General features: G+C 33.9%; 1 protein-coding gene across 8 annotated transcripts in view; it reads left to right on the forward strand.

Annotated features, from left to right (window-relative positions):
* Positions 1–21,702, forward strand: part of METTL25 (methyltransferase like 25) — a 156,969-nt gene that overhangs the window by 115,441 nt on the left and 19,826 nt on the right. For 3 of the 8 annotated variants that reach the window (XR_006709504.1, XR_006709508.1, XR_006709507.1), the window contains exons 10-12: positions 6,675–6,749; positions 7,305–7,376; positions 9,235–9,343. Coding sequence is in view for 2 of the 8 variants with exons in the window: in XM_045466615.1 (XP_045322571.1) it covers positions 6,675–6,749; positions 7,305–7,376; positions 9,235–9,327 (240 nt within the window). In the remaining 6 variants the exon portion in view is untranslated. Of the gene's footprint in view, positions 1–6,674; positions 6,750–7,304; positions 7,377–8,894; positions 9,011–9,234; positions 10,557–13,814; positions 13,924–14,729; positions 15,807–21,702 lie in introns of those variants that run through there. The other 5 variants (XR_006709505.1, XR_006709506.1, XR_006709509.1 and 2 more) reach the window with 4 other exon arrangements.

The raw sequence follows: 21,702 nt of genomic DNA on the forward strand, positions 1-21,702 counted from the left end.
TCTCTCTCTCTCTCTCTCTCTCTCTCAAAAATAAATAAACATTAAATTTTTAAAAAAGAATTTTTATAAACAAACACCCTAAATCCAATAAGGTGATTGAGGTAGAAGAGGGGAAACTGTACTTGCAGGAAGATTTATACATAAGTTGCAGCCCGTGACTCTTTCCCCAAGCAGTGATTGGACAGAAACCCATGGCGCTTAGGTTTTAGGGGCATTCAGTCTTAATATATTTGATTCAATGAGGATATTTTTGGACATTCAATAAAGACAGTATTTAGAAGCCTTTTCATTTATGTAGGTCCTGTTATATAACAATCTATATAATAATTTTTATAGGTTTTCATGATATGACAGTCTCCTCCAAAGAACACTCAACTTATTTTTTGCTTTAGCTATCAGGAGGCTCCAGTTTACATTTATGCTTGATTCCAGCAACTGTCCTTAATTAGGTTATTTGGTATCATGTTTTTCTCCTTTGAATTGTACACCCTTAAGAGTTTATCCTTTCTTTAATGGCCCTACTATTGATATGTTTTTATGCTTCATAGTGTAAACCACCTCAAATTATCCTTGAAAATGTGGATACTCTTATTAATAATAAAGTTCCCTACAACTAATGATTGTACTTATTTGTAGCAATTACACTTGAGGGTAGATAAAAAACAAGATTTAACAATTATACTTTCTTAAAGATCAAAAACAATATGTCAATATTATATGCAAAGACCAAGCCAAATGTGCAGAAAATAAAGGGATATTTCCATTATGCAATAGAACATTCTTACATAATGTAAGTCTAATTCTACATAAGAACAGTTACATTGCCTATAAAAACTATCTTTATTGGGGCGCCTGGGTGGTGCAGTCGGTTAAGCGTCCGACTTCAGCCAGGTCACGATCTCGTGGTCCGTGAGTTCGAGCCCCGCGTCAGGCTCTGGGCTGATGGCTCAGAGCCTGGAGCCTGTTTCCGATTCTGTGTCTCCCTCTCTCTCTGTCCCTCCCCCGTTCATGCTCTGTCTCTCTCTGTCCCAAAAATAAATAAACGTTGAAAAAAAAAAAAAAAACTATCTTTATTCTCCCAGCTAACCACAGAGAAGTTTTAGGTACAGAAATGTCTCTCAGACAACAAAGAGCTCTAGGAAGTAGTAGAAGATAGGATATGATCATTTAAAGAACAGGAAAATATATTACTTTATTTATTTATTTATTTATGGAAGAAAAAGAGATACTTAATTATCTTAGTTTTTAATACTGCTTTTTAAAAAAGAAAGTTTAAAGTGTATTTATCTTGAGAGAGAGAGAAAGCATGAGTGGGGTAGGGGTAGAGAGAGGGAGAGAGAATTCCAAGCAGGCTCCATCCTGTAAGACCAGAGCCCGACGCAAAGCTCCAATTCACAAACTGCGAGATCATGACCTGAGCCAATATCAAAAGTTGGACACTTAACTGACCGAGACATCCAGGCGCCCCTAATATGCTTTTAATATAGGAGAAAACATGTTTTAATGTTACATTATTTTAAATTATTAGAATTATTGATGTGTACAAGATCTGTAAATGACATATTTAATTCAAATGAAAGAATATGTAATAATTATATGATATATCAGTGATCATTTTTAGAATAACTATGAGCTGAAGTTAATATTTTGTATGTAGATTCTGCTTTCATATAGTAGGAAGTTCAAATTTTATTTCTGTTAACTAGTTATTGGACAGGTATACATTAGAGAATATGGAAATAACTTTATACATTACATTTTGCTTTATTTTTAAAAAAATTTCTATCTTGGGATTCCTGGGTGGCTTGGTCGGTTAAGCGTCCGACTTCGACTCAGGTCATGATCTCACGGTCCGTGAGTTCGAGCCCCGCGTCAGGCTCTGTGCTGACAGCTCAGAGCCTGGAGCCTGTTTCAGATTCTGTGTCTCCCTCTCTCTCTGCCCCTCCCCTGTTCATGCTCTGTCTCTCTCTGTCTCAAAAATAAATAAACGTTAAAGAAAAAAAAAGAAAAGAAAACTTCTATCTTATTGTCCATAAATTTCAGGGCTTATGAATATGTTATGTACATAATCACATCATTTCTAAAAGTAAGAATCATACTGAGTCATCTTTGCATTATACTGCAAAAGATTCGTAGTGACACTAATCCTTTGAATAATAGCATGAATAACTTCCTTTGTTAATCTAAGACTGTTAGAACCAATTCAGTCTCATTGCCACTGGCTTTGTCTTCCCAGCTCCCTGGGCAGATCGCCTAATGGGCTTCACCTTCACATCCACCTACCTTAGTTCTTGAACCAGTTATGGCCTAGCCATGGATATGTCAGCAGCCTCAGTCTCACCATCTCCTGGTGAGAACTAAGTTAATTGCTAACCCAGGTTTGATCATGTACAATGTGGGAGGATCTCTAAACAGCCATGTATCTCTCATCCAGTCATCCAGCCCACTTTCTATGAAATTGCAGTATAGTCCATGTTTGCTTACCTGGGCCCCTTTATATTAAAAAACAACAACAACAAAAAAAACTTTAATAAATAAAGAGACAAATGTCCCATGGAAGGGAATTCCAAGTAATCTATTTAGATACTCCACCATCAAGGAGATGAAATATAAGTCCCCACTCCTTAAATGTAGGCTGTACATAGTGACTTTCTTCCAAAGTGTGCAGTATGAAAAGTGGAAAAAAAGAGGAACTTTAGAGTGGAAAAACCTGACAAACACTGTCTTATCCGGGTAATCAAGGTCTATATCAATGATGTTAAATTATGTTGATAGGTATCCTTGATATGTCAGGAACATGGTACTCTACTTCTGTGGTCTTCCTTTCAAAAACCCATAGCCCTAGTCTAATTATGAGAAAGAACATCTGCAAATCCAAGTGAAAGAACATTCTACAAAATGTCTAGCCAGTACTCCTCAAAACTCTCAAGGTCATCAAAAACAAGACAAGTCTGAGAAACTATCACAAGCAATAGGACTAAATCCAATGTGATATCCTGGATAGGATGGTGGAACTGAAAAGACATTAAGGTGAAAACTAAGAAATTATTTTTTTTAAGTTTTTATTTAAGTAATTTCTGCACCCAATGTGGTCCTCAAACTCATGACCCTGAGATCAAGAGTCACATGTTCTTCTGACTGAGTCAGGCAGATGCCGCAAAAACTAAGGAATTCTCAATAAAGTAATGGACTTTAGCTAACACAGTCTATCAGTATTGGGTTCATTAATTATAACAAATAACCCCATTGTAAGGTGTCAATAATAGAGGAAATTTGGTATAGAGTATATGGGAACTCTCTATACTATCTTCAAATTTTCTGTAAATCTAAAACTTTTAAAATATAAGTTTATTTAAAAAAAAAACAATATGAGAAAAGATAATGTTTATTGAACCATTGCTTTGTGCCAGACACTGCCAAAAGCATTGTTTATATCACCTTACTGAATACTAAGAATGACCTTGTGAAATGAATACTGTTATACTCATTTTATAGATAAGGAAATTGAGACACAGGTTAAGTGGATAAGTACATTTCTTAAGGCCAAATCTACATAATTGAGGAGAAAGAACTCCAATCCAGACTGTCTAACTCTAGACTGTGTACTTCTTTTGGTCCTATTTATATAACTTATTAGCAGACATTGAGCACAAGAAAAATGTTCATTTAGCATTTTTCCAAATCAGACAAGTAAGGAAGAATAAAGAGAAAATTCATGCCTGCCAAGAGACAAAATAAATGTACTCCTAAAGGAGACTGAAGAATTGAGGTTTGAAATAAAGACAGAAGAAATTCAAGGACTTATGAATCTTACTGAAGCATTAAAGAAGAGATACTTGTATCCACAACTTTGACTCTTGAAACCTTTGCAGGTATTGTCCAACACAAAGGCTATCCTGGAGTTAAAATTACTGTCAAAAATTATTTAAAAAGTGGGGAAAATAATCTAAAGCACCTGAACATGAACATAACCGCTTGTTTACAGCCTCTCACTCCAGTTTCTCTTTCAGACTGGGTATCTCCCTAAACTCAAAACTTAGCTCTCTGAGCTAGGGCCCTATTACACAGCTTAACTCATATTAATCTCCTTTTCTGAAGTCTAGGGAATGGGCAACAGGAGCAATAAAATTCATGATCAGTACTCTCAACTGCCATTCAATGTGCACTTCAACTTGTAAGTTTTTATGTATGTCCTTGCCGAAGTATGATCTGCACCAGGCAGTGACTCAATTCTGATGCCTTCCTCCATCTCTAGGATGTTGGCCCTACCTAGGCTCTCCCTGACTTTAACACTCAATAATGTCATCTACAAAATGAGATCATGAAGCCAGCTCTTTCTGCCCACAGGTCCTGCCCTGTGCTTTAATAAAATCACCTTTTTACACCAAAAAAAAAAAAAAAAAATGATATGAAAATATGTATGTTACAGATTGATGTTAGGATTAAATGAGATAATATCTTTTTAAATTTTCCAAATAATCTCTGTGATCTAATGTAATGAAACTGGCAGTTGAGTGTATCACTGAAAAAACTGATGAAAACTTAAAACACTGAATTTTTCACTTAAAAACATATTAATATACTTTTACTTACCAGACTTTTGGTGTAAGCACAAGGCCATTTGTTGTTTTGGTCTTTGCACACAGCTTTGTATAGGGTCACTCTTTGGAGTTCTGTCTTAATTTTTTTACATCAAGCATACCTCTAAGGCAGTTTACAGTGTCCAGCTTTGTTTCCCTTAAACAACCAATTTCCATTTTTAAAAAATAGGAGAGTTAAGATGATGTTCTCACCTCTTCTCTTCAGAATCACACAAAAGCAACAAATAAAAACCAAAACACAACTTCTTTGACAAAATCAGAAAGCATGCTAAATCTCAAATCATGTGTTTTATGAAGCACAATGAAGGTAAAGAGGGATGGAGAAAGATACCAAAAGAAAATTCCCAGGGTTACAGATCACTGACAAAACCAACAACACAGTTCTCTAGACTGGAATATTCTGAGGAGCAAAATTAACAGTTCCTAGTTTGGGACAAATGCAATTGATGACCAGGGTTGTGCTTCCCAATTTGGCATAAGAGAGAAACAGAGAATACTGGAGAACCCAAGGAATCACACTGAAAAACTATATTTATAGGAAGCAGTATGCTGGTGAGGCAGGATCAGAAAAAGATGATGAGTTCTGACTTGTCCCGTAACTGCTGATCTCAGATGGCTGGAGAGAAGACTAACTAAAGGCTGTAATTCAAACACACACACAGTTTTGTGAGATGAGTTTTCCTGGCTTGAATCGCAGGCCTGGATCCAGTCCAATATACACTACTGCAGAAGTTTGGTTTAGGAGTACTCATTTGATTCAAAGATGGACAAGATTTTTAAAAGTGGTGGGGAAGTAAAAATAAGATAAAAACAGAGAAGGAGACAAACCATAAGAGGCTCTTGAATACAGAGAATAAACTGAGAGTTGCAGTGAGGGGGTGAATTAAATGGGTGACGGGCATTAAGGAGGGCCCTTTTTGGGATGAGCCCTGGGTGCCATATGAAAGAGATGAATCACTGTTCTACTCCTGAAAGCCAAGACTACACTGTATGTTAACTAACCTGAGAATGAAAAAATAAAAAATAACAAAAATTTTTTTGAAAATAAAAGGGTTGGGGAATGAGGTATAATCTGCTTGGGTTCTGTACCAAGGGGAAAATCTTTTCTGGAAAGCTGCACTAGAAACTGAGACAAAACCTTGCTTTTCACCATTAACCTTTTTATACTTTTTAAATTCAAAAGAAATTTAGTTCAGTAAGAAAAAGAATAGGGACTTTGAAAAAATAATAAATTCAGGTAGACATTTGTAGAGAAAATCTAAATACAAATCCTTTCAGATATTTTACTCTTTTTATCCAGACTTACGTTTGTTTTGACCACATGTAATTTGACAGCAATTTCTTCTAGTGACTTTCCTTTATCAATCCTTTCACAAAGGCATCCAATTTATAGAAACAACTTTTCCTTTTGCATTAATATTTCATTAATTATGTAATATTTACTTATATCATTACAATACTATAACTGGCATAACAAGTTTAGAAACAAATACAATTGACTCAGTAAACAAAGTTCAACTGGTGTGAACAGAAGCATATATGTTCTAAAAAGTGGCCTGCTAACCACAAGGGTTCATTGTATTATAGGTATCCTATGTTTTTGAGGAAAACCAGAAAGTAATGCTTGTTGATGGATTTGTTATGTGCATGTTAGAGGAAATTACCTTAAATATGAACATATGTCCTTACTGGGTTTTTGTGGCCTTTGAATTATTCTCTAGGATATATAGTTTTAGATATATCATTTAAAATTTTTAATTTTACTCAAAAAAATGGTTATTGAGCTCCTACTATGTACCCTAAACATAGAAACAAAGTAAATATTTCATCAACTTGTTGAAATTAAACAATATTAATAGGATGTTACTGCTGTTTTTATTTACAGTATGCTGAATAGGTGTAGAAGACATTAATGAAAGAACTTAGTTTATTGACTTGCTTCATTCATATCCTTAGAGTTCTTCACACACCCAAATTTGTTTTAAATTGTTAATGTTGGTTTTACTTTAATGTTTGATAAGGAAAAACTTTTTTTTTAACTGTTGTTACATTTCTTGTTGTTTTATCTTGAAGCTGCCAGAAAAAGTTATAATGGACTACTACGAGAAGTACAAGCCTAGAATGAATGAGCTGGAAGCTTTTAATATGGTAAATCTCAGAAATGAACATATTAAATTGGATATGTTGCCAGACTTGAATGGGGTTCAATTAAATTTTATTGTGGGACCAACCAATCTATGTTGTTTTTCTCTTACTGTAGAAAAACCGTTTTGGATCATTTCCTATTTCAGAACTATATTAGGTGTCAGTAATGTAATAAAGAGAACACATGGTAGATTTCTCTTAAAATGTATCATAAATGCACGGAAGAAATTTCAGAGTTCTTTGAACACATACTTGTCTCAATGCAGTTATTTCCCCAGCATGCGTTTTAATGAATTTCATTCTTAGTACCTCTGAAAACTCTCTATCATACGTACCACTGCCTTTGGATTCCTGTTATTATTAAAGAAAAACTTTTGATCTCTGCAGTATTCGTTTTCTGAATATATACAATTGGTATTGGAGATTTGGCCCTATATAAATTTCTGTAGATGCATTTTCTTGAACATAAGTGTTAAGCTAGTTTGTGTTTGTTTGTTTGTTTGTTTGTTTTGTTTTGTTTTTTAAAGTTCTACCATCCTATCTTATCCTTTCTTTTAGTTGAAAGTTGTTCTGGCTCCTTGTATAGAGACACTGATTCTTCTGGATCGACTTTGCTATCTGAAAGAGCAGGTAAATTATATTTTAAAATATATAACTAATATCTTTATTTAATATAGTAAACAGATCCACTATTACCTAGGATAAGTTTCTTTTGCATACAGCTAGTCAGATAATTTTTCTTATTATATTTTCCAAGTTTAAATATTCATTCCATCTCTTTTTAAACATAAACATATGTACAACAGATGTTTTCAGCAAACCTATTATAATAAAGTTTATGTTCTTTTAATTGTATGGTAATTACTGTATGGTAGGCAGTGAACACAACTATCATATATGACGTATTGTGTAGCTACATTTAATAAAGGCCAGACATAAAAGATATTATATATATATATGTTTCATTTAATGAAAATTTACCTTTTAAATCACTTTTGGATTTTGGACATATGTAATCTGCAGTATAAAAATTTCTTTCTGATCAGTGAAAATTACTTTTGCTTCTTCACAGTCTTGGTTTTTTTTAATCTATGTTGAATGCACAAAAAAAACTGGTTTTTTGCTTGTCTTTAAGGAAAAAATTTTTTTTGCAGATTTTACACTGAGCTATGATCAAAATAGTTATGTGAACTGTTTAAATTAAACCCATACATGGATTCAGCCTCATGTTTCCACCATAAGCCCTTTGTTTTAACAATTTTGTTCTATCATAGTGGGTAATTTTACTTTCTTCTTTTCAAAGGCTATTTGGAACAAATGGATTTTAATAAATGCTTGCTTTTGTTCTAATTTATATTTTTATGGAAAAAAAGACAATTTTTAAATATTTGGATAATTGTGTACTTTCTTAAGCTACCAAGTAACTCAAAATCACTGAAAATCTTTGGTTTCCAATTTCATAGGTGACAGAATTGGGCCTGTTTTACTAGGTACTCATTATTTCCCTTTTCAAAGCAATTTCCATTGACCTAAATAAAATAAGTAAATGGTAAAAAAATAAATTAAATAAAATAAGTAATATGCACAAAGATTAATAGATTGGCAATGAAATGATATAAAGCATAAAATATTAACTTGTTAATAAAATATTTTTAAATAGCAATGCTAAATAATATTAAATAATATTTTATTCTAAAATAACACTTATATGTTAGAAAGTTTTAAATGAAGAATATAAACAAGAAAATTAAAAATAACAACACTCCCATCTTTCAGCATTAACTTAATTTTTGTTTTGTATTCTAGTGCCTCTTTCTAATATGTATATGTTGCACACATATATATGAGCGCATTATTTCTACTCTAATTAAAATTGGAATCTGGGGCACCTGGGTGACTCAGTCAGTCAAGCTGTCTGACTCTTGATTTCAGCTCAGGTCATGATCTTGGCTCAGGTCATGGTCTCACAGTCCAGAGACAGAGCCCTCAAGATTCTCTCTCCCTCTCCTTTTATCCCTCCCTGCTCTCTAACATAATAAGATGATGATAAGATAAGATAAGATAAAGGAATCAAATTACAAGTGCAGTTTTGTTTTTTTTTTTACAAGTGCAGTTTTGAATCTAATCTGTTTCATTTATTTTATTCAGAATTTACTCATCTTATTGAATATACTACAGAAGGTGAATAATGTTTCATCATATAATAATTTCTTTAAGTAATGCCCAATTGTTTTTTATCACTTCCACTCTTTCACAATTTCAGCAAAGAATAACCTTGTAGTTCACTATCTTATGTAAATCTTTTATTTCCTCAACATAAATACCTGTAGGTAAAATTGTAAACATTAATTTCATTCAGCAAAGAATAATTTTCTTTTATATAGTTTGTCTTTTATGTTGTTTTTATATTGCAATATATAGTCTGACTCATCTTTCATTCTTATCTTCAACAAATTGCTATGTATTTAAATCACTTATCAATTTGCAGGAAAATATTGCATGGTCTGCACTTGTGAAGTTGTTTGATCCTGTGAAATCTCCCAGATGTTATGCTATTATTGCTCTGAAGAAGCAGCAATGATTTCAGTTGAAGCAAGGTATTAGATGTATCTGTTTGTGGAAACTATCACTAATTTTGCTCTTCTAAACATTTATGTTGTGTTATGTAAATATTTGAAAAAACATTGCTCTATATTTTAAATAAACAATAAAATAATAGCTAACAACAGAACACCATAATCTATTTTTCCATTGTCAAAGCATACATTAATAAAATAAGAACTCATGAAAATATTTAAAGTATTGACCTACATTCCTGAGTTACTATATCAATAGGACATTGTAATCTGACCCTTGTTTCCTATTGTTTGAGACCCTTAATATTTGCTACATACCACATTTTGACTTTTATTGATTTAAAAACTTTTTGGACCGAGGAAAGTTATAGGTGTATATATAATAAAATTAGCACAGAAGATCACTTTCATTTTCCTCCAGATTTTGGAAGGATTTTCCATGTCATCTGGAGGGAAAAATCCAAAAAGGAAAGAAACACCCAGGAACCAGGCAGATACAAAAAGTGCTTAATATGTGTTTTCATCTAAGTTACATGAGAAGATATTCTGTGTCCTTAAAGAAATATGCATCTCGTGAGCTTCACTTTAAGGAATCTTGAAGCTACTTATCTTACTAAAATAGATAATTACCTTGTGCTCTGTAGAAAGCCAGTCTGAGAAAAGCAAGAGAGAATGAAAGAAGGCCAGTGCTATGCCCAGTGTGGTACAGGTTCTTTTCATTTGCAGAAATCTTGAGATTTCTAATATACACAGAAGATACGACAGTTGGCAAAAAGCTTCCTTGATGCTCAGCAAAAGACTATAAAATTCTCCCATCAGAAGAAGTAACTACTCTCTTAAATTTTAGAGTCTATCCGCAGATGGAAAGAATAAGTTTTTGCTCTGTGTTGTGATAGGAAGTTTGCAGCCATTATATATGTGGATGATCAGGTACTTTGTATAGCTAGTACAATACTGGGGAAAATAGCCACTTTTTAAGCTTTTTATTATGGAACATTTCAAATATGTTCAGAAATGAAGAGTAGAGTCTAACGAGTTGCATGTACTCATCACAAACTTCAATAATTATCAACATTTTACCAGTCTTGTTTCATCTGTACGCTTATGAGCATGCACACGTTCACATTTGCCACCCCACCCACCGTTCCCAGATATGTAAGATTTTGAACTTTTGCCCTGATGCCTAAATATTTATATAACATTATTTTCTCATTATAATAAAGAAAAAAAACTTCATGTGTGTAAAGCTCTGTTTAGTAAAGTGAACTCCAACTGTTTCAATACCAAGGAAACTTTGTAGTAACTTCCCTATGCCTTAAAACATTGTCAGAAATTATATTTATCAGTTAATACTTTCCATTTTTAATAGAGACATTTGTGTGATTCAAGCTAATCAACATGAGATAACTTGTATGACCCACTGAGATGATAATATTTCAGCAAAAGAACAAAGAAATATAATATTTTGGCAGGACTACAGCTTTATACACATGAATCCCCATTGCAATGTTTGTAGACTCTCCTCTCATAAAAACTGCTCTTTGAGAACTCATTTACAGTTGAGCTAAAGAATGTGATGTATTGGCAGGAGCATCAATCCTGACAGTTACATTCGGAGTGAGCTAAAGCAAGACTCTTAATATCTCAGAGCCTCATTTGTAAAGTGGGTTTCATTTAATTTTCATTTTAGAAACATTTATTGAATGCTTATCATGTGTCAGACGTTAGGCTAGGCACTGGCAGCATGGAGACAAACAAGATATGTCCCTTTTCTCAAAGAGCTCACAGTCTAGTAAGAAAGACAACAAAATTACTAATTACCATAATTAGTACTGTAATTATTGTATAGGGCTGAGAGGGGGGTCAGGACATGAGATCCTTTATGGCACCTTCAAATTGGTAAGACTTCAAGGGAAGATAGGCTCAGTAATATTAGTAACATAGTTTAGATTCATATGAGTTAAATTATTGTCTGTCCTTGTGTAGGTCACTTTAGTATTCAGTATGCCTCAGGTTTCTCATCTGTAAAAAGAATATAAGAATAAAATTTACTTATAAAGTTGTTATGAGCATTAAAAGATTAAATATGTTATTGAACTCCCACAAAATGTCTCCAGGCAATCTGTTAATAAAGCAAAACTGAATTTATTAAAACTGTCTGTAGTAATAGGGGATTCTGCCTTGAGGGTCTCTGAAGGTAAAGTCAGGAGAGGATATTTACAGCATTTTGAAGGTGGCTCTTTTCAGGTGGAGACCAGACTGCAATTTGGAAAAGTTCATGACAAGTTTTATGATTGGTATCTAATAGCAAGGCAAGGGTCTTGAAGCAAGTTCTGATAAGTAAACTGTTGCTTGATAAGTGAGCTCTTTGCCAAGATGAGCAGATTGTCTGAGATAAATTAATATATGAGAATTTCCTGAAACAATGAAGTTATTTTTTGGTTTACAGCCTTATCTTTCCTGGGCAAAGATTTCCTTTACCAAACAAATAAATCATGTTGACACAGGTGGTCTCAGTTCTTAGACCCCATAGCTCTGTCATACTAATGCACATGGTTGTATTTCTCAACGTAAAGCAATTAATTCCTGGTACATAAACATATGTAAAGCAAATAGTATAGGATAGTAGACTCAAACCTAGATATGTCAGTACTTCCATTAAATGTACATTAAATGCTTCAATTATAAAACAAAGATGACTAATTGGAAAAATAGAGCCCAATAAGTTGCTGGTTAGAAAAAACATCTAAAACAGGGGTATAAAAAATTCAAAAGTAATAGGAAGGAAAAGGCATATTTGCAATTACTCATCAAAAGGAAGGATATTTATCAATATCAAAGTAGATTTTTAGTTAATCTCAGGCAAAAATATTCTGGAAGATAAAGGGTAACCTACATAATGAAAAGAATTTCTATTTGCCAGGAAAATGTAAGTTTGTATTTAGTTAATACCATAATTACAAAATATGTAAGGCAAAAATTAACTACAGGGAGAAACAAGTCTACAATCATGCTGGGAATATTTTCATGTTTCCCTCTATCTTATGGAAAAAGCAAACAAAACCAAAAATATACAAGATTTGAACAATGAAAGAAGTAAAATTGAGCTAATGGATAAACAGTTTATTGTAAACTGTTCCCAACTACTATATAATTTTTTCAAGTACATATGAAAATTTTACAAAAGTTGACCATATGCTGGGCTTTGAAGTAAATTTTAATAAATTTCAAAAAAATTGAAACTATATTATATGTAGTTTCTGACCACAATGCATTTAAGCTTAAAAAAATTGTTTTAGGGGTGCCTGGGTGGCTCAGTTCAGCATCTGACTCTTGATCTCAGCTTAGGTCTTGATCTCAGGGTTGTGAGTTTAAGCCCCATGTTGGGCTCCACACTGGGCATGGGGCATATATATATATATATATATATCTACACACACACATATATATATATATTTGTTATGTATTATATATGTATTATATAATTTTATTATATACTTATAAAATTTATTATATACTTAAATATATATATGTAAGTAAAAATTTAAAAATTGTTTTAAATATAAGTAGAAAATCCCCATATTCTTTAAACTAAGAATTATACCTCTAAATAACTTCTGAGTCAAAGAAGAACTCACAGTGGAAATTAGAGAGTATTTGAGTAATAATGAAAATAATTGAATTATAATGATAACACTGCCCATCAAAACTTACGGGATGAGCTAAACCATGATATAAGAAAACATTAGCTTTCAACACATATTAGAAAAGGAAGAGACTAAAAATCAAAAGATTAGTAGTTTCTGGAAGAAAAACACGTAGAGATGATTAACACCTCCAAAAGTTGGTTCTTCAATAATTAATAAAATTTACACATCTCTGGTAAGTCTAATCATTTAAAAAATAAAACGTTCAAATAATCAATATCAGGTATATAAAAAGGAACATGCCTGTAAATTTGCCAATAAATTTCTGACAACAAAATTGAACATTTGTATGAAATGGAAAAATTTCTCAAAGAAACACAATATGCCAAAACAGCCTTAAGAAGGAAAATAAAATATTAATAATCATACAACTATTAAATTGAATCTGCAATTAATCTTTTATTTATTTCCTACATCTCGATAAAAGTATTTTTTGGATGTGGCATAGAATTTAGTCAACCACTGTTAGTTTGCAACAGTGTGACTAAGACTATCGTAGACACTATACGTTGGGCAAGAAGATTTATAGAACTAGACTATGGCAGTTCCTAATTTTTAGGAGTTTATAATCTATGCATTGAAACACATATGAGAGGCATATGGAAGAGTTAAGATTTAGATAATGACTTTGGGGAAGAAAGAAAAGAAAGTATCTACAGAAGCACACAATCCTTTACTATGAACTAACTTTGTCTTAGTCTGTTTACTTCTGTTCCACTCTCCTCTTTAATTATAGGTTCTTTTAGTTTGTTTTAAGTATGGTCAGTAGAATGGCTTATTTTCAGGAAAGAGAACTGTTTAAGAAATAATCTGCCATGTGAAAGATGTGCTCTGGTAACCTGTGACCAGAAGGAACTGGAAGTCTCCAAACCTCTCCAGGTTTGTACTTGGCCAGTGATGCTACTGGCTGCATGTATGGGGATTTATTAGTTGATGTATTTATCTCAATGGATCGCCTCATTAAGTTTGCAGATGTTCTGTGAATGGAAGTCCTTTAAAAACAAATTATACTGTTTTTATTAGAGTTTTCCAATGCACAATCCAGAATAAGAGAGTTAACACATTTCAGCACAGAACAAAGTAGCATGTATTTAAATCTCAGGGGAGGAAAAGCCTTTAACTTGTTCTCAGACAGTTATGATTAAACACATTGAATTTGAGAAAAATGGAGAAAGTATGCACCAAATTCACCATTTGGTCAGCATGGGATTTGGTGTGCATCAGCTAATCATGTTGAACTAATGCTCCACTTAGCTCAACTCTCAGGAAAGAATCCAGTCTTCTAATAACTGCTACAACTCCTTTAAGAAAAAGTCTCAAGGATGGTTTTCCATCAGGCAAAGCACACTCAAATAATGTGTTTCAAGGGAAAGATAAAACAATTCCAGATACCATTTGATTATAACAACAGACATCTCTGGTGTTCTGGTGACTTCAGAATATTTCTGATCTTAGTAGACAGTATAGCTGCAGGTAAACCTCTGCGAATAAAGACAGGAGGAACAGACTTCAAATCACAAAGAAAATATTAAATACTCTATTTCTACTTAAGCTAACTCAAAAGGACAGAACTAAGAATAAAAATGAAGGCAAAGAAGTGTTTACTTTTAATGTATAGAATAATGAATATCTTTCTATGTATGTACAAACAGTACCTTTAAAGGGTCCAAAATTACATTCACATTACCTGCTTATGCTAGGTAACCATCCCTAAAGCACAGGTTGTACTGTACTGAAGAATAATATTTAGAAGTTTTGAGGGTCAACATCTGGAGGATAAAACTGAAAGCTATTGAAAGGTAAATTATTTTTTTGGTTAACTTTTCTCTCATTAATAGAAAATACTGTTGTTTATCTTTAAAATAAATAGATTTGAAATTCTTTTAAAATATGCTTCATATTTTAGATCTTTAGTACAGTTGTATTATCAATGTTTGTTAATGAGATTATTGGTAATGTGTTTTCATTCTAATAAATTGGTTGCAGATGTTTAGAGAAGAAAGGATTTCGTTAAAATTGCTGCCATAAATAGCATAGTTCCTACCTTTAAGATTAATGAAACCATAGTAAATTCAACCTAGATCTTCTTACCATTCTTTTATTATGAAAAGTAAAACTAAGTCTCAGAGTTATGTTTAGTTAGGTAAATAAAAGTGTTACAGAGCCTCTGAGGGTCATAGGTCATAGTAGCCCAGTGGAGTTACATCGTATACACATTTATGTACTGATTTTTAGATTCTAACCTCTCCCCAAGATGCAAATACATAAGAAGGATAGGATATCTGTTTGTTGGCCAAATCAGAAGTGCCATCTTTGAAAGACAGGAAATAGAAGACCAAACAAATATCTATAACTTTTCAAAGAGCAGAGGATATGTGTTTCTCATCAAGTAAGACTTAGAAAATCCAACTGAACTTTATTGAACATCTGTGAACTAACTGCTGGGTGCTTTCACACTTACTTCAACCTTCAAAACAACAAACAACAAAAAATAGCATGCATTAGGGATATAGATCCTTAGTAATAGTGACAGTAGTATATACCCAAGGAGCAAGCAGTAAGCCTTAATAATTCACCCATTCCTCATTCACTGTAGGAATTTAATATTATCCTAAAAGCATAATGGTTTGAATGCTCAATATCTGCTTAAAGACTACCCTTTTGTTCTTTTCTTTCATCTACCTCTGTGGTCTCCAAATTTTAGTGGGCCAAGGAATTAAGGTATAGTACTATATTCAAAACTACACAAATAAAGCAAAAAAGAAAAAAGAAAGAAAAAGAAAAAAAATGTTGGTGTGTTTTCCATAGAAATGTGTTCTCATAGGAAACACATTAAAGAGATCTTTCAGCTCACTGTTCACAGGTTTAAAAAAAAATTCAATAATAAGAATCCCATTGACATTCTAAATAATGTATTCATTTTTACTACTTTGGGTACTGTATGTCATACTTAGTTTTTACTGTCTCATAAGTATAATCAGAACTTTGTGTTAAAAGTTGTGTCCTGAGGACACTTTTGAAAGAATTGAACACTAATAATAGTGGTTAACTATAAATTAGGAAGATCAATGAAAACCAAGAAGCTTCTTGACCAGGACATTAACTTTAATTTTAATTTTAAAATAAATCTTAATTACTAAAACCTAAAGACAGTTGCTGATTATTAAATACCAAATAGTTTGGCATTTTACATATCATATATAAAAGGGTCACAAAGAGAATCAGAGAAGGGGTTTTTGTTTGGTTGTTTTTTGTTTGTTTTTAATATGTCTTTTTTTTTTTTTTTTTGTCAAGTTAGTTAACATACAGTGTAGTCTTGGCTTCAGGAGTAGATTTCTATGATTCATCACTACATACAACACCCAGTGCTCCTCCCAACAAGTGCCCTCCTCAATGCCCATCACCCATTTTCCCACCCCCATCAACCCTCAGTTTGTTCTCTGTATTTAAGAGTCTCTTACAGTTTGCCTCCCTGTTTGTATGTTCTTTTTCCTTCCCTTCCCCTATGATCTTCTGTTAAGTTTCTCAAATTCCACATATGAGTGAATCACATGATATATGATCATATATATATATATATATATATATATATATATATATATATATGATATATGTCTTTATCTGACTGACTCATTTCACTTAGTATAATACCCTCCAGTCCATCCACATTTTTGCAAATGGCAAGATTTCATTCATTTTCATCACTGAGTAGTTTTCCATTGTGTATATATACAATATCTTCTTTATCTGTTCATCAGTCAATGGACATTTGTGCTCTTTCCATAATTTGGCTATAATTGATAGTGCTGCCATTAACATTGGGGTGCCTGTGCCCCTTCGAATTAGCACTGCTGTATCCTTGGGTAAATTCCTAGCAGTGCTATTGCTGGGTTGTAGGGTAATTCTATTTTTAATTTTCTGAGGAACCTCTACACTGTTTTCCAGAGTGGCTGCACCAGTTTGCATTGCAACAGGGATTCCCTTTCTCCACATCCTCACCAACATCTGTTGTTACCTGAATTGTTCATTTTTGCCACTCTGACTGATATGAGGTGGTATCTCAATGTAGTTTTGATATGTATTTCCCTGATGATGAGTGATGTTGAGCATCTTTTCATGTTTCTGTTGGCCATCTGGATGTCTTCTTTGGAAAAGTATCTATTCATGTCTTCTGCCCATTTCTTCACTGTATCATTTGTTTTTGGGGTGTTGAGTTTGGTAACTTCTCTATAGGTTTTTGATACGAACCCTTTATCCAGTATGTCATTTGCAAATATCTTCTCCCATTCCATCTTTTAGTTTTGTTGATTGTTTCCTTTGCTGTGCAGAAGCTTTTTATCTTGATGAGGTCCCAATAGTTCATTTTTGCTTTTGTTTCCCTTGCCTTTGGAGACATGTCAAGTAAGAAGTTTCTGAGACCAAGGTCAGAGAGGTTGCTGCCTGTTTTCGCCTGTGGGATTTTGATCATTTCCTGTCTCACATTTCAGTCTTTCATTCATTTTGAATTTATTTTTGTGTATAGCATAAGAAAGTTGTCTCTTTTCATTCTTCTGTATGTTGCTGTCCAGTTCTCTCAGCACCATTTGCAAAAGACTGTCTTTTTTCCATTGGATACTCTTTCCTGCTTTGTTGACGATTAATTGGCCATACATTTGTGGGTCCATTTATGGCTTCTGTATTCTATTCCATTGGTCTTTGTGTCTGTTTTTGTGCCAATACAATACTGTCTTGATGATCACAGCTTTGTGATACAGGCTACAGTCCAGGATTGTGATGCCTCCAGCTTTGGTTTTCTTTTTCAACATTACTTTGGCTATTCGGGGTCTTTTCTGGTTCCATACAAATTTTTAGGATTGTTTGTTCTAGCTCTGTGAAGAGTGCTGGTGCTATTTTGATTGGGATTGCATTAAATGTGTAGAATGCTTTGGGTAGTATCAACATTTTAATAGTATTTGTTTTTCCAACCTAAGAGCATGGAGGGGTTTTCCATTTTTTTGTGTCTTCAATTTCTTTCATAAGATTCTCTAGTTTTCAGCATACAGATCTCTTACCTCTTTGGTTGGGTTTATTCCTGGGTATTTTATGGTTCTTGGTGCAATTGTTAATGGGATAGATTCCTTGATATGTCTTTCTGTTGCTTCATTAGTGGTGTATAGAAATGCAACCAATTTCTGTACATTGATTTTGTATCTTGCAACTTTGCTGAATTCATGGATCAGTTCTAGCAGTTTTTTGGTGGAATCTTTTGGGTTTTTCCATGTAGAATATCATGTCATCTGCAAAGAGTGAAAGTTTGACCTCTTTGCCAATTTGGATGCCTTTCATTTTGTTTTGTTGTCTGATTGCTGAGGCTAGGACTTCCAATACTATGTTACACAACAGTGGTGAGAGTGAACATTCCTGTCATGTTCCCAATCTCAGAGGGAAAGCTCTCAGTTTTTCCCCATTGAGTATGATATTAGCTGTGGACCTTTCATGTATGGCTTTTATGATGTTAAGGTATGTTCCTTCTATCCCAACTTTCTTGAGAGTTTTTATTAAGAAAGGGTGCTGTATTTTGTCAGGTGTTTTTTATGCATCTATTGACAGGATCATACGCTTCTTATCCTTTCTTCCCTTAATGTGATGTATCATGTTGATTGATTTGCAAACATTGAACCAGCCCTACAGCCCAGGAATGAATCCCACTTGACATGGTGAATAATTCTTTTAACATACTGTTAAACTCGATTTGCTAGTATCTTGTTGAGAATTTTTGCATCTGTGTTCATCAGGGATATCTGGCCTGTAATTCTCCATTTTAGTGGGGTCTTTGTCTGGTTTGGGAATCAAGGTAATGCTGGCTTCATAGAATGAGTATGTAAGCTTTCCTTCTGTTTCTATTTTGAGAAGTCTGGGTAGGGGGTTGTTAATTTTGTTTATTCTTTCAAAAAACCAGCTCTTAGATTCATTGATCTGTTATGCTGTTTGTTTGTTTTGTTTGTTTGTTTGTTTGGATTCTATATTGTTTATTTCTGCTCTACTCTTTATTTTTTCTCTTCTGCTGACTTTGGGCTTTCTTTGCTGCTGCCTTTCTTCTTCCTTTAGATATGAGGTTATGTTTTGGGACCTTTCTTGCTTCTTGAGATAGGCCTGAATTACAATGTATTTTCCTCTTAGGACTACCTTTGCTGCATCCCATAGGGTTTGGACTGTCATGTTTTAATTTTCATTTGCTTCCATAAATTTTTTAATTTCTTCTTATATTTCCTAGTTAACCCATTCATTCTTTAGTAGGATGTTCTTTAACCTCCATGCATTTGTGGGCTTTCCAATTTTTTTCTTCTGATTGATTTCAAGTTTCATAGAGTTGTGATCTGAAAATATGCATGGTATGATCTCATTCCTTTTACATTTGTTGAGGACTGTTTTGTGACCCAGTATGTGATCTATTTTGGAGAATGTTCCATGTGCATGCAAGAAGAATATGTATTCTGCTGCTTTTGGATGAAAAGTTCTGAATATATCTGTTAAGTCCATCTGGACCAATGTGTCATTCAGAGACGTTTCCTTATTGATTTTCTACCTAGATGATCTGTCCATAGTTGTAAGTGGAGTTTAAAGTCCCCTAAAATCACAGTATTATTATCTATACATTTATTTGTTTGTGATTAATTGATTTATATATTTGGGTGTTTCACGTTGGAGTCATAAACATTTATAATTTTTCGCTCTTCTTGATGGATAGACCCCATAATTATGATATAATGCCCTTCTCCATCTCTTGTTAAAACCTTTAGTTTAAAACCTAGTTTGTCTGATATAAGTATGGTATTCCAGCTTTCTTTTGGTTTCCAGAAGCATGATAGATGGTTCTCCATTCCCTCACTTTCAATCTGAAAGGGTTCTCAGGTCTAAAATGAATCTCTTGTAAACAGCATATAGATGGATCTTGGGTTTTTTATCCATTCTGATACCCTATGTCTATTGATTGGGGCATTTAATCCATTTATATTCAGAGTGATTATTGAAAGATATGGATTTAGTGTCATTGTGTTATGTGTAGGTTTCGTGCCTATGGTGGTGACTCTGGTCCTTTGTAGTCTTTGCTGCCCTCTACTCACAGAGTCCCCCTTAGAATCTCCTGCAGGGCTGGTTTAGTGGTCATGAACTCCTTTAGTTTTTGTTTGGGAAAGCCTTTATCTCTCCTCCTATTCTTTTTTTTTTTTTAACGTTTATTTATTTTTGAGATAGAGAGAGAGACAGAGCATGAATGGGGGAGGGTCAGAGAGAGGGAGACACAGAATCCGAAACAGGCTCCAGGCTCTGAGCTGTCAGCACAGAGCCTGACGCGGGGCTCGAACTCACGGACCGCGAGATCATGACCTGAGCCGAAGTCGGCCGCCCAACCAACTGAGCCACCCAGGCGCCCCTCTCCTCCTATTCTTAATGACAGCCTTGCTGGATAAAGGATTCTTGGCTGCATATTTTTCCTATTCAGCACACTGAATATTTCCTGTCTCTCCCTTCTGTCCTGCCAAGTTTCAGTGGACAGATCTCCTACCACCCTTCTGGGTCTACTCTTGTAGGTTAAGGCCCATTTGTCCCTAGCTGCTTTCAGAATTCTCTCTTTATCTTTGTATTTTGCCACTTTTACTATGATATATCATGGTGTTGACCTGTTTTTGTTGATTTTGAAGGGAGTTCTCTGTGCCTCTTGGACTTGGGTTCCTGTTTCCTTCCCCAGATTAGGGAAGTTCTCAGCTCTAATTTGTTCAAATAAACCTTCTGCAGCTTTCTCTCTCTTCTTCTTTTTTCTGGAACTCCTGTGATAACCTATTATTTCATTTCATTGAATCACTTAGACCCTTGTGGTCTAGTCATTTCCTTTCCCTCTTTGTTTCAGCTTCACATTTTCCATAATTTTATCATGTATTTCACCTAGTCTCTCCTCTGCTTCTTTCATCCTCGCTGTCACTGCATCTAGTTTATTTTGCATCTCATTTATAGCATTTAATTCATCATGACTGTTTGCTAGGTCTTTGATCTCTACAGCAATATATTCTCTGCGTCTTCTATGCTTTTTTCAATCCCAGCTATTAGTCTTATGACTGTTATTCTAAATACTTGTTCAGATATATTGTTTATATCTGTTTTGAGCAATTCTCTGGCTGTCATTTCTTCCTGGAATTTCTTTTGAGGAGAATTCTTCTATTTCATCATTTTGCCTAGGTTTCTGTCTTTGATGTGTTTTAATAGCTTGTTATGTGTCCTGCACCTGCAAAAACTACTATATTAAAAAGGGGTCATACACTGTCTAGGGCCTGGCACTTCAGGAAGTGATTTTGGAGTGCGTTGTGTGCACTCTGTTCTTGCATATTTGGCTGCTCTATCCACTGGTCAGTCTTCTACAAAGCTCCTCCTTACTTGTGGTGGTGAATTATTTATACCTTCCATCAGGTGTACTTTCATTTGTTCATTGAAGTAACCCCAGAAGAAAGGAAAGGGCAGGGGACCTGACCCCAAAGAAAGAGGAAAATGAAAGGGGTGAAAAAAAGACCAAGCAAAGAATCAAAGAAACTATAAGGCTTAATCCAGAGAGAGAGAAAGGAAAACAAAGAAGAAAATATAGAAAAGGTATAAAAAGAATAGAGTAAAAATGCCTGATTAAACAGAGAACGAAAGGAAATTAAT

This window comes from Leopardus geoffroyi, chromosome B4, assembly GCF_018350155.1.
Source record: "Leopardus geoffroyi isolate Oge1 chromosome B4, O.geoffroyi_Oge1_pat1.0, whole genome shotgun sequence".
Lineage (NCBI taxonomy): Eukaryota > Metazoa > Chordata > Mammalia > Carnivora > Felidae > Leopardus > Leopardus geoffroyi.